Source organism: Mustelus asterias, chromosome 13 (assembly GCF_964213995.1).
Source record: "Mustelus asterias chromosome 13, sMusAst1.hap1.1, whole genome shotgun sequence".
NCBI classification, from domain to species: Eukaryota; Metazoa; Chordata; class Chondrichthyes; order Carcharhiniformes; family Triakidae; genus Mustelus; species Mustelus asterias.
The window spans coordinates 8155941-8174036 of NC_135813.1; the positions used below are offsets into that span (position 1 = coordinate 8155941).

At 41.9% G+C, this 18096-nt stretch overlaps 1 protein-coding gene across 2 annotated transcripts in view; it reads left to right on the plus strand.

Moving 5' to 3' along the window:
• The window catches only part of camsap1b (calmodulin regulated spectrin-associated protein 1b), a 110541-nt gene that overhangs the window by 84020 nt on the left and 8425 nt on the right, over positions 1 to 18096 (plus strand). For both annotated transcript variants that reach the window (XM_078226279.1, XM_078226280.1), the window contains exons 11-16: positions 1920 to 4503; positions 9391 to 9527; positions 12397 to 12605; positions 15659 to 15776; positions 17575 to 17690; positions 17784 to 17902. In XM_078226279.1, coding sequence (XP_078082405.1) covers positions 1920 to 4503; positions 9391 to 9527; positions 12397 to 12605; positions 15659 to 15776; positions 17575 to 17690; positions 17784 to 17902 — 3283 coding nt within the window. The remainder of the gene's footprint in view (positions 1 to 1919; positions 4504 to 9390; positions 9528 to 12396; positions 12606 to 15658; positions 15777 to 17574; positions 17691 to 17783; positions 17903 to 18096) is intronic.

The following is an 18096-nucleotide window of genomic DNA, read 5'->3' on the forward strand; positions in this document are numbered from 1 at the left end:
GCCCCAAAACAGATCCCTGAGGTACACCACTTGTAACCGCACTCCATGATGAATATTTACTATCAACCACCACCCTCTGTTTCCTATCCGCTAGCCAATTCCTGATCCAATTTCCTAGATCACCCCCAATCCCATACATCTGCATTTTCTGCAGAAGCCTACCATGGTGAACCTTATCAAACGCCTTACTAAAATCCATATATACCACGTCCACTGCCTTGCCCCCATCCACCTCCTTGGTCACTTTCTCAAAAAACTCAATAAGGTTAGTAAGGCACGACCTACCTGCCACAAAACCATGCTGACTATCACCTATCAATTCATTACTCTCCAAATAACTATAAATCCTATCCCTTATAATTTTTTCCAACATCTTGCCGACAACAGAAGTGAGACTCACCGGTCTATAATTCCCGGGGAAGTCTCTGTTCCTCTTCTTAAACAATGGGACAACATTCGCTAACCTCCAATCTTCTGGTACTATACCAGAGGCCAACGACGACCTGAAGATCAGAGCCAGAGGCTCTGCAATCACTTCTCTTGCCTCCCAGAGAATCCTTGGATAAATCCCATCCGGACCAGGGGATTTATCTATTTTCAGACCCTCCAGAATATCCTGCACATCCTCCTTATCAACTGTAATACTGTCTATTCTACTCCCTTGCAACCCAGTGTCCTCCTCAGCTATATTCATGTCCCCTTGCGTGAACACCGAAGAGAAATATTGGTTCAATGCTTCACCAATCTCCTCCGGTTCCACACATAACTTCCCTCTGCCATCTATAACTGGCCCTAAACTTGCCCTAACCAACCTTCTGTTCTTGACATACCTATAGAACGCCTTAGGATTTTGTTGTATTAATTTCTAGTTTGAAACTGTCAGTTACAAGGGGAGAGGAGACATGTAGATTCACACATATTTTGAGAAAATGTTCTTAACTTAATACACAATTTTTAAATTGTTGAATGTTACATGGTCGGGACTAATACCAATGGATAACCGCAGCTTGTCTCTGTGTTGGAGCCACAGAATATATAGACAGACTGTTGTGATACCTAACATGGCAGGTGTCCAGCACACAGGTGGTAAACAAGTCAAATAAAGATTATTTCTAACAGCGCTGCTAGCTAAAATGGTTACTGCTGAGATTTCCCTGTTCCTGTAAAGCAGGCATTGTCTTTAAGCTAGCCGCATTCATCTTGGCTCTGCAAAAAAAGAAATTCTGAGATGCACCAGTTTTCAACTTAATTTGCTATGTCACTTACCAGTGCAGTATGTTGTAATACACCGTTAACCCATTTATGGTGTTCATCTTAGAAGTCCAGTTTTGCAGCAGACTTGTTGTCTAGTGGCTCCCTCTGCAGTACGCAGCGAGCAAGACCAACCATCTGCATGGATTTATGAAGATAAAACATGTTCCCCAAAAGTTTCAATTATCCGCAAAGCTATGGCTGAAATAAGCAGCTGTCACTAACCAGTTCAAAATCTTAGTTTAGAAATCGTGTGTATTTTTCAGTAATGGATATAACTTGTGAGTAAATGAATACGATTTTAGTATTTATCTTCACCTATTTCTAAAGTACTTTAATTTGGTGCCTGTCATAGTTGTAATGTAGTTTTAATCTTGGATCTTTATTTAAAACTGTATAGCACACAGCACATCCATAGATTGGTTCCTTTTTCAAAGCTCTAAGGACAAAAAATAGAAGATTTGATCTCTGCAGTGGCACCCTTACTCTGCAGTTAAGCTGCAATAATGCTGCAAATTCTTATTCGTTTGTATTCCGTCTATTTTTCTAGTAATATGATAAATCTGCAAAATATGTTTGCAAACAGTGCATCAATAAATGTATTTTCAAAATGCATAAATGTATGCTTTCTTCATGTCTTGTGACTGACGCTCTTAATTTTTTTTCAGACCCCTGTCACAGCCAACGCCATTTACCCTTCATTATGCAACTGACAGCGATGTAGATGCCGGCTCTGGAGATAGCATCAGTCTGGCCAGATCTATTAGCAAAGACAGTCTTGCATCCAATATAGTCAGTGTAACCCCGAAGCATCAGTCTCAGTTACTTTCTCCGCCTGCAGAAAGCAATGGAAAAAGCTTGTTGAGGAACGTGGCCATGGAAGACGAGGATGACGAAGAGCTTATAGCAATAATTAAGTCAGATGGGGAGCTGGCTAACAGTTCGGATCTTGAGTTACAGAGCGTCTCATCAAGAGCCGCAAGTCAGACATTGCCATCAAAGCTGCCCAAAAGACAGCAAAATGACCTTGAAGTAGCGAACCAAACTGGCGGTTTCTTTTTAGAACCTTTAATGCCTGCAGTCTTAAAACCAGCCAAGGAAAGTCTCCTCATTGTTAACAAGCATGAAGAATGTGGAGAACGGAAATACAGGCTGCCCTCAGCAAAGAGAATGCCAGATGGACATTTGCCTTCGACGCGCAAAAAAACAGTGAATGTCAATGCCGAGGCAGATATTAATAGGACTTTCACTCCCATAACTAGCTCTGACTTCATAGTCGTCTCTGATCCAACCAGTGAAAAATCATTGCGACATCTGGAAGAACCAGGAGTCTCTCTAAGTCACTTTAGGCCTTTGGCTAGTAGTAGTGTTGAACCTTCAGCTCAGGGGGAGTCTGGAGGCTTTTTCCTTCATACTGGTGATCTTGACGAAGGACTGGATGGTATGTCGATAAACAATGCAACCATTGTCAGCAACACTAAACCACATGAGACAACGTGGACTGTGAATATGCAAGATTCTGATTCGGAAGTGCTAGATATGGAAGAGGCTGAACAAGATCCGGTTACTGATGAGGAGGTTCAACAAGTTAGAAGTGGGTACAGTGGGGAAGAGGAATCTAAAAAATTGCATCATGATATGAAGGTGAAGGAACATGAGGACAAGGATGGTGCCAGTGGGCGTTCCAGCCCTTGTCTGAGTACAATCTCTCAGGCCAGTAGCACGTCCATGACCAGTACCAGTATTAGGATGACCAGCTTTGCTGAACGTAAACTGCAGAGACTCAACAGTGCTGAAGCAAAATCCAGTGCAAGTAGCTCTCAGAAGACCACTCCGGATGGGTCCGAATGTTGCCCCATACCCATGATGACGTGGCGGCAGAAGCGAGAGCAGAGTCCCAACAGACAGACCAAAGACAGTGCTCAGATGCTGGCCTCTGAGCTTGTTCAGCTTCACATGCAGCTTGAGGAGAAACGTAGGACAATTGAAGCTCAGAAAAAGAAAATGGAGGCACTCTCTGCCAGACAGCGTCTAAAATTGGGCAAAGCTGCGTTCTTGCATATTGTTAAAAAGGGGAAGAATGAGGGCATTCCCCAACCACTTAAACCTGAGTATTTCACAAAGGAAGCTGAATGTCCAAATAATGAGGAAACTGTTGCTCTTGTTTCCCAGTCCCCTCGAGCAGATGAAGATTTTGCCAACCAAGAGGCCAAAGAGGATTACTTAAAACAGCTGGAAGAAGTAGGAGCAAAAGATTTGTGTGAGAAAATCACAGAAAACGATATTCAAGAGAGCATTGCGGCAGTCAGACAGCGCTGGCTAAAGGAATCCTCACAGGCAGCTCACGATGTTGACAAGAACAAGGTAACTTCTAATGGTGGTTTTGAGGATGGAACGGCAGATGTTGACATGAATGAATACAACCGGTCTATTGAGAAGCTGAATGAAACTCTGAGCAACCTTCAGTTTGAGATGCACAAGCTTTCGCAGCAGCAGGAACTGCTGATGAAGCTCAAGGACCAGGCGCCGACCACACCGTTACAGAATGCTAACCGTAGCTTGCAGGACCCAAAGGTCAGGCAAGCAGTGCAGATTGTGGAGCCGCTATCACCCACAGGGATTAGTCCGTTACAAGCTGTGCGTAAGCAGCCACGCGGCACTCCAATGAAAAGTCCCCGTTCAGCGAGGCCAACAGAATTAAAAGTGTCTCGGGATTTGAAAACGCAAGGCTCCTTCCGTATCATCACGCCTACACACAGTGTAGAAACTCTACCCCATCTGCGACCCTCCCCAGGTAATAAACCGCTAAAGTCTGAGACTGATGATATTGTTGTTGATGGCAGTACAGGGACTCCAGAAGGCAGATCTTCCAAAGGTCCTGCAGAGCACACTTCTGAAAGGACAAAGGATGCTGATGGCCTCAAGCAGGGCGAAGAAAGTAACCAGCGGGCCTTGGTGCTTTCTACGTCTCAAAAAGACAGTTGCAATTATTTCTATGAACAAATCAACACGGAGGCAGTGGTTAGCACCCCAAAGAAGTCTGAATATCCGTCGCTTATATCTTCAGATAGATCAGGGAAAGAGAACATTCCTATTGAGGAACAATCCAAAAACAAGGCAAACCTCATTGAAGTAGATATCTCTGAACTGAAGGCACCTGCAGAAGGTGAGACAGCTGAAAGCCAAGGCCTTTCCACCAGTCAAATGATCGGTGAATCTGATCAGAAGTCCGGATTGGGCTTTTTCTTCAAGGTTAGTCATAATTAAACTTGTAATTACCTTGAACGATTTTGGAAAATTACCAGGGACACGTGGCTTTTGACTTTTATCAAAAGTATTTTTAAACATGGTGGTCAAATATTTCTAGCCTCTCTTGGTGCCCGAGTGCTCTGATCCTCCGTTCAGGAAGATGTTAAAGATTCCATTACACTTTTCAAAAAAAGAAAGAGTTCTCTCTCACCCCAACCAGCATTCCACCCTCAACAAACAATGAAAATATGTTAATTGCTTATTCATTACACTGCTCTTTGTGGAATTTTGCCATGTATTAAATGGCTGTCATATTTGCCGACATAACAATTATACACTTCATTGTAATTTATTGCATTTGTGAACTTTCCAAGAAATAATGTAAAAGCACTATAAGTACAAATGCTTTATCATGTATGTGGAAGTAATGTCATACATGCAAGAACACTTTTATTCTGTGGTACAGATGGAGAAATGGAAAAAAAAAGGAGGCATGGACAAGTTGGGCCGAAGGGCCTGTCTTCATGCTGTAAACCTCTATGACTGAGTTGTATAAGTTGGCATTCTGTGTAACGCAGTAGTATTTGTGTTCCTCAGCAACTTGAACCTTATGAATCTTATGAAGTAACTCTTTCTATTGATTATCTATTTGATTATAATAAATCAAATCAAAAATCATTAATGAACAATTTTAAAAAAACCTCTTGTACTCTTGGGAAATACTGAACAAATGTTAGATTTTTGATTTTTCAGAACCAGGAGCTGGGGATTCTGGCTATCAGCTTGAGATCTGTTTTAAATTGGTTTCATGTTGAAAGCCTGGAGGGGTGCTGGTGTTGCACAATATTGCTGGGCAGCTGACTGTTTTAGTGGGATTCGTGCTGATTTTTCTACCAGAGAAAAACAGCATTCTGTCGAATTCACAAGCTCCATTTGTAGCTGCCGGCAATTAAGTTTAATGAAGCTCTGTTTTCTTAATCACGAATATATATCTCTGACTAAACTGAGCTTAGAATTTCTGTATTGGTCAGGAATTTATTCATGGCTAGTACTGAACTTTTGAGTTGGATTTTGAAATCCCAAAAGTGTAAACTTTTACTAAATCATTGAACACTCCTTAAGAACACTACAGGTAGAAAGAAGACTCAAAATAGAAGTATGCTTTATTTTAATTTTTAAAAATTCATTCGTGGGACATGGGCGTCGCTGGCTGGCCAGTATTTATTGCCCACCCCTAGTTGCCTGAGGGCAGTTGAGAGTCAACTACATTGCTTTGGCTCTGGAGTCACATGTAGGCCAGACCAAGTTAAGGACGGCAGATTTCCTTCCCTAAAGGCCATTAGTGAACTGGATAGGTTTTTGCGATAATCAACAATGGTTTCATGGTTATCAGTAGATTCTTAATTCCAGATATTTTTTACTGAATTCGAATTCCGCCATCTGTCATGGCGGGAGAGCAATGTTTTCATAAATCATATTGATACAGATATAAAAGTGAGGAATCACTTTACAACAATCCATTCAAGTTACTGATGTGATCTTGTCTGTGGAAATCCTGACATGAAGGTCATTGGCCTGTAACACAGAAAACTTTTATCTATGAACACATATTGATCATGGCAGCTAATAGAATTTATTATTGAATTGTGCTGGCAGATAAATGTGAGATTTGTTAAATAAGTTTGTTGATAACGCTATTTGAATCTGTGACTGTGAATCATTGTGATCATTAATGGTTCACCTTTAGAATTAGAAATCTTACAAAGAAGAGGTTATATATTCCCAATAGTGTTCCACCTCGTCAAATTAATGCTTTGTAATCATTGTTTTTTTTCCTTCTCATTTATTTTGCTTGCCCATTTAGTCCATTTCAGGCACACTATTTTGGGAGTGTGACATGCATGGGCAGCACAGCACAAGATGTCCATTTTAGAAACTGGAAAGCTTATTCTATTTTTTTTGAGTTGAAGCTTTTTTTGTTGGATTCCACAGTACAGGATTGCTCTAATACTGTAGACCCATACCGAGAGGTGTTGCCTAATAGCACAGTCTTGATCTTGCGGAAATCTGAAAATGCTGATGTTTTAGGATTTTATCTGACAAGAGTGATTACTTTTATGACAGAAGACATTGGCTTCAATAACTGAACGCAGGCTAAACATGATGAAACAATTGGATTTAGAATGGGACCGTTGTACCGTTTAGCTTATCTAATTTTATGGGGTTGAGGAAGGGGATGGGGGGAAGGGGCGGTGCATGAGAACGGAGACTTGGGCAGGATTATGCCCAAATCTTTGAGGCAGGTTATCAAAGCAGTTAATAGAATCCTGCGGTTTATAATTAGAGAAATGGAGCTGAGATTCGAGGTCCCAGTGGGAGAGGGCATGGAGCCAAGTGGGTTTGGTATTCATGTCACTAGTCAGCTCCATCCCACCCAAAAGCATTTTCCCAGAGATAGGGTGATGGGGGAGTGCAGCAGAGTTACTTGCTCACAAGTAGCTGATTCAGCTAATGAAAGGTCTATTGAGAGTTATTATTGGAAACTGATTGGAATTTTCTAGTTGGCGTCGAAATCCGTGGAGATGTCAGGAGTGCCAGACCAGGTGGCCAGCACCCCAGACAGGCTTAATCCCTGCCAGGCTCCAGCCTCTGATGCAGGCTGCCCTGTGGACGGGAGCACCACCCTGCCCTTCACTGTGGTAGCCAGGTTGCTCAGGGCTTGTTCACTGTGGGACATCCTCTCTCTCACTTACCTTGAAAGGCAATATGTTGCTTTTTCACTGCTGTAGGGCACTCCTAATTGTCCTGCAGCTTTGAGAGCCAGCCCAGCCATCATTCCTAATTGGATGACGAGTCCTCCTTCTGATGATTCATTGTCCAATTTAGGGATGTGACTGTTTCCACAGTGCGGGCTTCTGACCCCGATTTGAGACTGACAGCTGGTCCTGAAGTCCACGTGGAAAATCCTGCCCTTAAAGTACAAAAGCCAAATCCTTCTGCCAAATCTATTTAAACAGCAGTTTGGCCCCAGCTGGAGTATTGTGTCCTATTCTGAGCACCACACTTTAGGAAAAATGTGAAGGTTTTGGAGAGACTGCAGAGGACTTTTGCGAGAATGGTTCCAGGAACATTGGCTCGAGTTGTCTGGGTAGAACGGAGAAGATGTGGTTGTTCTCTTTAGAAAAGAAAAGATTAAGAAGTTTACTGGATTTGTTTAAATCATGAAGGTTAAGACAGAGTGAATGAAGAGAAATGTTTTGGTTGTAGGGTCAATAACCAGAGGGTACAGATTTATGGTTATTGGCAAAAGCGTCGAAGACACTATGAAGAAAATCTCTTTTTTATGCAATAAGTGGTTGAGATTTGGAATGCACTGGCCAATAGGGATGGTGAAAACAGATTCATCATAGCTTTAAAAAGTTAATTGAGAAAATACCTGAAAGAAAAAAAGTGCAGGGATATGGGAAAGAATATACGGGGAAGAGCTGGGACATGGGACCCACTGGATTGCTGTTCAAAATAGCTGATGCAGATTTGATGGGCTGAAGGGCCACCTTTCTGTGTTGCACTGTTCAATGGTTAATGCTACAACAGTAGTGTAATTCTGTCTATGCCTTTCCCATTGGAGGTTATTTTCTGATGAACTGGATCATTAAGTTGTCTGTAAAGTACTTTTTTTTGGGCTCAATGCAAATAAATGCTGCCAGCCAAAAAAGATCCTTGAATCTCTAATAAGTGGCCCTTAAAACGGTTTGGAAGTTCAACCTGTACTAGGTAGATCACATCATTTATTTGCTAGTGGTTGGAAGAGTAAACAGCAAGAAGCAAACTCGATTTTCATGTCTAGAGACAAAACGTGAATATTTTTAGAAAATGCCGTTTAATGTTGACTTTGTGGTGTTAGATTGCTTGATTTCACACCTCCAGTGGCATTCTGCGAAAGTGTAATATACTGTTTGGTTCCCACATAAATGCCACCAAGTGGTGAAAATTATGAAACTGCATGTCTTTGTGTTGTGCATTCATTTGTATATCAATGTGCTGCAATGCTAAAATGGGACAATACAATATTGCTAGCCCTAAAATTTTCTGTTGCTTTAGAACAAAGAGGGACATTTGGTATTTAATAAACATTTTTGAGTCCTTTGTTCAAAGAGCCAAAGAAATTTTGAAAGGGACAAGAAATTGAGCCATTACATGTCTTTTACCTGACCTGCAGCTATGAATTTACAAGCATCTTCCAAACTGAACATTTCCTTCAACAATCAGTAACTGAACTAAATGATCTGAGGAGATTTGTTTGCAGCAATTAAATTTTGTGGCTTTAAAAGGGCAGGGCAATTCCACTCAGCAGCTGGATGATAGATTGCAAGTTATCTAATGAATATTTCTGTCATTGCATAACAGCCATGAGATATCTTGCAGTCAACCATAGGGAAATAAGTCTGAAATTGATTTTTAAAACATTTATTCGTGGGACATGGGCGTTGCTGGCTGTCCAGCATTTATTGCCCATAGTTGCCCTTGATCTGAATGGCTTGCCAGGCCATTTCAGAGGGCAGTTGAGAGTCAATCACACGTGTGGGCCAGACCCAGTAAGGACGGCAGATTTCCTTCCCTAAACGACATTAGTGAACCAGACGGGTTTTTCCGACAATCGACAATGGTTTCATGGTCATCAGTAGATTCTTAATTCCAGATATTTTTTATTGAGTTCAGATTTCACCATCTGCCATAGCGGGATTCGAACCCGGGTCCCCCAGAACATTAGCGATAGATAATACCACTAGGCCATCACCTCCCCTATGAAAGATGAATTTTTGTAACTATGAGCCTGTCATTTTGAAGTTACATTAATGTGTGCTGTCCTTGACTTGTTGCTCCCGACAGGATGACCAGAAAGCAGAAGATGAGCTGGCAAAGAAGCGTGCTGCATTCCTCCTCAAACAGCAGCGCAAAGCGGAAGAAGCTCGCATCCGAAGACAGCAACTGGATGCTGAGATAGAGCAGAAGCGTGATGAAGCAAGGTGAGGGATCAGTGAGTTTTTAAATAGAACTGGAGATAACGTGAAGTGTCAGATATGCCCCAGTGGTTCTGTGCTATGAACTGGAAACAAAAGCCATTTAAACCTACTGCATGCTGAACTCTATTGCAGTGACGCCCGTTTTAGCCTTTAATTAAGCTGCAAGGGTAAGACAGGTGATAAAGAAAATGTGACACATTTGAAATAGAGCATTTAAAAAATTAACCATAAAAGGATGCAAATGAGTCTGTAATATTGCTACAGTGGGAGCATTTTTGTTCAAGTAAGTACTGCTTGAATACTTGTCTGATTCTTGTTTGCAAAGTATCTTGTTCAGACTCTCTGCTTCTAAATAATTGGTTGTTCTCCCATAATTACTCTTTTTTTCTATAGATTCTTTTGAACTTCCTCCTGTTTTTGATTTAAGATTTCCCCTTCCCATTTCTCATAAGGTCATAGAAGTTTACAGCATGGAAACAGGCCCTTTGGCCCAACTTGTCCATGCCGCCCTTTCTTTTTTAAAACCCCTAAGCTGATCCCAATTGCCCGCATTTGGCCCATATCCCTCTATACCCATCGTACCCATCTAACTATCTAAATGCTTCTTAAAAGACAAAATTGTACCCGCCTCTACTACTACCTCTGACAGCTTGTTCCAGACACTCACCACCCTCTGTGAAAAAATTGCCCCTCTGGACACTTTTGTATCTCTCCCCTCTCACCTTAAACCTATGCCCTCTAGTTTTAGACTCCCCTACCTTTGGGAAAAGATATTGACTATCTAGCTGATCTGTGCCCCTCATTATTTTATAGACCTCTATAAGGTCACCCCTCAGCCTCCTACGCTCCAGAGAAAAAAGTCCCAGTCTATCCAGCCTCTCATAACTCAATCCATCAAGTCCCGGTAGCATCTTAGTAAATCTTTCCTGCACTCTTTCTAGTTTAATAATATCCTTTCTATAATAGGGTGACCAGAATTGCACACAGTATTCCAAGTGTGGCCTTACCAATGTCTTGTACAACTTCAATAAGACGTCCCAACTCCTGTATTCAATGTTCTGACCAATGAAACCAAGCATGCCGAATGCCTTCTTCACCACTCTGTCCACCTGTGACTCCACTTTCAAGGAGCTATGGACATGTACCCCTAGATCTCTTTGTTCTGGAACTCTCCCCAGTGCCCTACCATTAACTGAGTAAGTCCTGCCCTGGTTCAATCTACCAAAATGCATCACCTCGCATTTGTCTAAATTAAACTCCATCTGCCATTCGTCAGCTCACTGGCCCAATTGATCAAGATCCCGTTGCAATTGGAGATAACTTTCTTCACTGTCCACTATGCCACCAATCTTGGTGTCATCTGCAAACTTACCAACCATGCCTCCTATATTCTCATCCAAATCATTAATATAAATGACAAATAACAGTGGACCCAGCACTGATCCCTGAGGCACACCGCTGGTCACAGGCCTTCAGTTTGAAAAACAACCCTCTACACCCACAGAAGCCAATTTTGTATCCATTTAGATACCTCACCCTGGATCCCGTGAGATTTAACCTTATGCAACAACCTACCATGTGGTACCTTGTCAAACATTTCTGTTCAGCTTCCTTCTAAAACATGCAATACCCTCTCAGCTGGCTGTGATCAGACGACTTGCCTATGTCAGTGTTACCCTGAGCAGCCTTAGAGGGAATGTCTCAATATCTGCATTAACTTCCCTTCCTGCTCCTGACTGTCTCCTTCATTTTCCCCGGACCCCAGTCCACCAGCAGGAGGCGAAAACATAGAATGATGTGAGGATAAAATTATGTGACCGTATAACGAATTAGAAGCATGTTGATAGCTTCATAAAGAACAAGTGAAATTTAGCCTATCTTCTTCTGCTGGTTTGCTGTAAAATTTTAAGTTTAGTTCTCCATGCCTCTCTGTTCGTTCTTTCTGCTTTACGAGTATGCTGGGAAGAGCAAAGGTGCATCGAACTCCCTGAATGTATCAGCATGAATTGGGAGTGTTGCTCACAACCTATTTCTCTTACTGGAGTGGAACTTTATATTGTCATATCTAGGAGTTTTTAATTAAAGCAGTCACTGATGGATATAGAGAATCTGGTAATATAGCAGAGAAGTTATAATACAAATTGGCTCTGTGCACATCACTTCTTGCATTGAACAATGTCTCTTTTTGCTCTTTATTGTCTTTAGTTGTGCCTGATTTTGTTAGTATTTGTTTTAATTAAAAGCCTTTGTTGCAATATGTAGTGCAAAATAATTCCAAATTCCCTTACACTTTGTGCTATTTATATCTTCAATTAGCCTTGCTGTTTTCATAGCTGAGCTTATAGTTATCCTTGCCATCTGGATCGGAGTTATTACTGAATAATAATCTGGATAATGGTATTATATATTTGACACGGTCTCTGAATTGATTACTGGATTTACTCAAAAAATATTTGTATACTGAAAAGGTTTTGCTTTGAGCTTCATATTTACATTATTCTTTAGTAGGTCAGCCTCCTCACTCTTATTTTTGCGATCAAATAAGCAAAATAATTTTACTTATCCTGCGACATAAAGCATAGCAATAAGTTGGAAGTTTTGTATGTTTTGTTTTGCTACACTGACAATAAATTGTAACCTGTGCATCTGTATAACTCAGCTCCACCATGTCTTTTAAATGTAGTAAATCGCTTTAAAAATGTGGATGATACATTTCTGTCCCCATTATACATCAGTGCAACTGCAAATAAATCGGTTACTCAAAGTGCACTATCGCGTGGTTTTCCATTCAGCGTCTTCACAGATTTATATTTGACACAAACTCTCCACAAAGTGCTTCTGTTGAGAATGTTTGGTCATTTTATGTTTGAAGGCGCAAAGCTGAAGAGGACCGGATTCGTAAAGAAGAGGAGAAGGCGAGACGAGAGTTGATTAAACAGGAATATCTGCGGCGTAAGCAGCAGCAAATACTGGAGGAACAAGGACTTGGTAAACCCAAGCCTAAGGTTAAGAAGCAACGCCCAAAGTCGGTGCATCGGGAAGAATCCTGCAGTGAACCATCATCTCAATATCCTTCCACCCGTAAGTCAAAATGAAGGAACAAGTTGAGTGTTGCCAGTATCGTCATTTAAGAGGGTGCAATTATTCTATGCTTTTGCATTAATGGTTTAGTTGTACATTGATGTAAAAATATCAGCGTAATTTGGCTATCTAGTCTTTTTTGACTCCCAATTGAATCACAGCTGATTATTATGAGGCTTCCAGCCAGGTTACCTTCAAAGTGCATTCACACAGGTCCAGTATAATCATCTATTGCAAAGCTGAGTTTTAAAAGTGTCAGTTGGACTGATTGCACTAGTCTTAAAGCTGAAGTCAATGCTTTTAAAATTATGTTGAAGTTACATGCATCAATGTATGAGTTTTAAAATGATGGCTGAAATCTGCCCCCCCCCCTTGCACATGATCCTAATAGGCCGCCTTGAAGAAATTGAATTATTTTTTCTTTGTTTTCATGGGATGTGGGCATTGCTGGCAAAGTGGCACAGTGGTTAGCACTGCTGCCTCACAGCGCCAAGGACTCAGGTTCAATTCCAGCCTTGGGTGACTGTCTGTATGGAGTTTGCACATTCTCCCCGTGTCTGCATGGGTTTCCTCTGAGTGCTCCAGTTTCCTTCAACACTCCAAAGATGTGTGGATTAGGTTGAATGGCCATGCTAAATTGCCCCCTAGTGTCAGGGACTAGCAGGGTAAATACATGGGGTTACGGGGATAGGGCCTGAGTGGAATTGTTGTCGGTGAAGGCTCGATGGGCCAAATGGCCTCCTTCGGCACTGCAGACGTTCTATGATTCTGAAGCAAGTATTTGTTCCTCATCCCTAATTGCTCTTGAACTGAGGCCATTGCAGAGGATCAAAGAACCCCTACAGTGCAGAAGGAGGCCATTGGGTCCATCAGGTCTGCACCTGCTCTCCATCAGAGCATCTTACCTAGGCCCACCCCATGCCCTATCCCCATAACCGCACATATTTACCCAGCTGATCCCCCTAAACTACACACCTTGGGCACTAAGGAGCAATTTACCATGGTCAGTCCACCCAACCTGCACATCTTTGGACTGAGAAGAAACCAGAGCACCTGGAGGAAACTCATGCAGACACGGGGAGAACATGCAAACTCCACACAGTCCACACAAGGCTGGAATCGAACCCTGGCGCTGTGAAGCAGCAGTGCTAACCACCGTACTCCCCATAAGGCAGTTAAGAACCAACACGTTGCTGTGGGTTTGGAGTCACTTATAAGCCAGACCAGGTAAGGATGGCAGATTTATTTTCCTAATGGACATTATTGAGCTAGATAGCTTTTTACAGCAATCAGTTGTCGTGGTCACCATTACGAAGGCTAGTTCTATATTCCAGATTTCCTAATCGAATTTAAATTCCTGGATTTGAGCCCATATCTCCAGAGCGTTATCTTGGGCCTCTGGATTGCTAAAGTTAAAGTTTATTTATTAGTCACAAGTGAGGCTTACATTAACACTGCAATGAAGTTACTGTGAAATTCCCCTAGTCGCCACATTCTGGCGCCTGTTCAGGTCATCTAACCAGCACATCTTTGCACTGTGGGAGGAAACCGGAGCACCCGGAGGAAACCCACGCAGATACGGGGAGAACATGCAGACTCTGCACAGACAGTGACCCAAGCCGGGAATCGAACCTGGGTCCGTGGCACTGTGAAGCAGCAGCGCTAACCCACTATTCCACTGTGCCACCCTGATCCTGTGCTAATCCTAAGACATTATTACTATGCCTCGTTGCATTCGTTAAATTCCCTACCTTGTCACCAGATCGCAAGCAACTCGGGAGGAAGTTACTCCTGACAATGAATAGTTTCAACAGTGGATGTTTAGAATGTGCTGTTGTAGCTGATGATTACAGGGAGAATGCAGCCTACCACAATTACCCATCAAAACAAACCATTTCTTGATCTTCAAAAATCATAAATTAGGTGTAAACTCTGTGCAAATGACACGGAATGATAGTCAAGACGGATGAGTGATTCACTTAAATTTCAGTTGATTGGGCTGGAGGATCCTATTTAGTTTTCCATAGGAGCATTAGCTAAAATGGATCAAAGTGTTCTACCCAACATCCAGTGAAATAGTTTATTCACTAGGAGAACAATGTAAATTTAGTAGCAAGAGTTCAATTTTTTTTCCCCTTCAATTTTTGTAGTGTCTAAATCAGAATTTTTTGATGTGGAAAAAGCAGAACTGCTGTGGCAAATTTGTTGAAAGAACAAAGAAAAGTACAGCACAGGAACAGGCCATTCGGCCCTCCAAACCCATTCCCATCATGATGCCCTAACTAAAGTAAAAAAAACCTTCTGCGCTTACTTGATCCGTATCCCTCGATTCGTATCCCTCTATTCCCTTTATCAGGTCTCCCCTCGGCCTCTGTCTTTCCAGTGAAAACAATCCTAGTTTATTCAACCTCTCCTCATAGTCGACACCCTCGAGACCAGGTGAACCTTCTTTGCACTCTCGCCAAAGCTACCACACTGTTCTGGTAGTGTGGCGGCCAGAACTGCACACAACACTCCAAATGCGGCCTAATCAAAATTTTTATATAGCTGCAAAATGGAAACATGTCATCTGATGTATAATTATATTAAGGCATTGAATGGATTTTTATGAGAAGTAGTTGAATTTGGAGGATGGGAAAACTTGTACACCTTAAACACCCATTTTAAATGCCATGGCAATGACTTGAAATAGGTCTTCATCCATTCTATTAAAGAATGGTCTTAAAATGAGTGAGAAGGCAACTCTGACTTAGCTTCCATCTTCTATTTTAGACTTAATTTTTAAAAATAGAAATAAACGCTCAAGTTAGGGAGAATTTTAATACACTTATTTTAGCAGATGGGATTAACCAGAATAATGCTGAAATTTTTGTTAAGATAAATTAGATTCGAATTAAGTCCTTTTCTGGAAAGCATCCCCCCCATTCTGGCTCTGCTGTACCTTTGCTTCCAACTTCCAGTATAAAAGTAAAGAAAGCTACTTTGCTTAAGTTATAGAGTTTGCAAGAGGAAATGTTTCCTGAAGTTTCTGGTTTTTGTTTTCTTTCATCTAGCTGATAATCTGAGTAGTGCTCAGTCTGGTTCCAGTCTCTCTCTGGCATCAGCCGCAACTACCGAAGCGGAAAGTGTGAACTCTGGTGGTGGGAGCGGGAGCGGTGGTTATTCACAAAGGTAAGCATCAACTCAATTGTCCCTGAAATGGATGTAGATTGAAATAATTTACATTCCCAACGCAAAATGGTTATAGTATTTCACCGAAGAATGTATTGCCCTTCCTATTCAGATCATGATTTACTCTCTGTATTTAATTGTAACATAGAATCTCAGGATAACTGTGCCAGTGTTTCTACTTCAGACGAGCCTTCTCTCACTCTAATTAACTCTTCCTGCCCGGTCCCTGTATCCCTCTATTCCATTCTCTGTCATGTGTGTCAAATTATTCAAAGTTAAAGTTTATTTATTAGTCACAAGTAGGCTTACATTAACACTGCAATGAAGTTACTGTGAAAATCCCCTAGTCGCCACACTCTGGTGCCTGTTCGGGTCAATGCACCCTAACCAGCACGTCTTTCGGACTGTGGGAGGAAACCGGAGCACCTGGAGGAAACCCATGCAGACACAGGGAGAATGTGCAACCAAAAGAGAAAATGCTGGAAAATCTCAGCAGGTCTGGCAGCATCTGTAAGGAGAGAAAAGACCTGACGTTTCGAGTCCAGACGACCCTTTGTCAAAGCTCAGAGAATGTGCAAGCTCGACACAGACAGTGACCCAAGCTGGGAATCAAACGGGGTCTCTGGCGCTGTGAGGCAGCAGTGCTAACCACTATGCCGCCGTGCCTTATCTGGATGCCCCATGCTGCATTCTAACTTGTTTATTGTAGGGAAATAGTTCCTAAATCCCTTATTTGCTCTTTTAGTAGCTATCTTATATTAACGTCCCCTTGTTCCGGACTCACCTGGTGGCAGCTGTTTCTCCTCATTCATTCTATCAAACCTATTCATGATTTTGAAGACTTGCGCCAGGTCACTTCAGTCTTTGCCAAAGGGAGGGGCTCAGCCTTCTTGATATTTCCTCATGCTTTAATTATTTTTATTCTGGTAGCCTGTTTGTAAATCTTTTCTGCACCTTCTCCACTGCCTCCCAAATCATTTGTGCAGTTCTGGTCATCTTATTACAAAATGTTTTGGGTGAAATGTAAAAGCCTTCTAAAATTTAGAATTTTATTTTCAGATCATAACTCTTTCTTAACTTGGTTATCAGCTACCAAAATGTGGATATTTACCTGAGTTGATTGAGGAGAATCAAATTAATTGATTGCATTTGTGAGAAATATAGATCAAATATTCTGTTGGTTTCAATGCTTCAGATAAAATATTCAGGAATTAAAATTAGAACATTACTAGAGCCTCCATTTTAAGGCAAGATTTAAAAATTAATTATGTCACGTCCTGATAATGAGTTGAGATGTTTTATGGGAAGCAGGAAATAACTGCATGGGCAGCACGGTGGCAAAGTGGTTAGCACTGCTGCCTCACATTGCCAGGGACTCGGGTTCGATTCCTGGCTTGGGTCACTGTCTGTGTGGAATTTGCACATTCTCCCTGTGTCTGTCGTGGGTATCCTCTGGGTGCTCCCGCTTCCTCCCACAGTCCAAAGATGTGCTGGTTAGGTGGATTAGCCATGCTAAATTGCCCCTTAGGGTCAGGGGGACTAGCCAGGGTAAATGCATGGGGTTATGGGGATAGGGCTTGGATGGTTGGTGCAGACTCGATGGGCCGAATGGCCTCCTTCTGCACTGTGGGGATTCTATGATTCTATAACTCTTGACATTTTACTCGTTCTGTACTTGAATTCAGCAGAGTGCAATTTTTGAGTAATGCATGTTTTTTTTTCCCCCCAGCTAATCATTCTAACACCTCATTGGTTTCGATGCTCATCATTAAACTTGTCACTTTGCTCAAATGTACAGGACGGACTCCATGGAGACATTCTCGGTGTTGAGCAGAAATCAGAGCAGGAACACAGAACGAGACTGGGAGAATACGTCCACAGCCTCATCCATTGCATCAGTAGCTGAGTACACAGGTAGAGTCACCAGTCGTAGGATGTTGTTTTTTGCTGCTCCGAGAGATGAAGCTTTTGAATTGTTTGTAACCATCTTCATGACTTGTGTTGCAGGTCCAAAGCTGTTCAAGGAACCGAGCTCAAAGTCAAACAAGCCAATAATACACAATGCTATCTCACACTGCTGTCTTGCAGGAAAAGTAAACGAGGCACAGAAAAACTCAATACTTGAGGTTTGTAACAGAAAGCCCATATATGTATACGGCAACAAAACTTATCAAGCGACAGGTCTGGCAAACTTGCTAAGTGAACAGTGGCCGCATGCTCAAACCATTTGTTCACTCACTGAAATAACTCTAGTATTTCTTAAACTTTGTTTCCACTCAAAACTATACAGTTGTCAACTGATTGTAAAATATATCAGGTG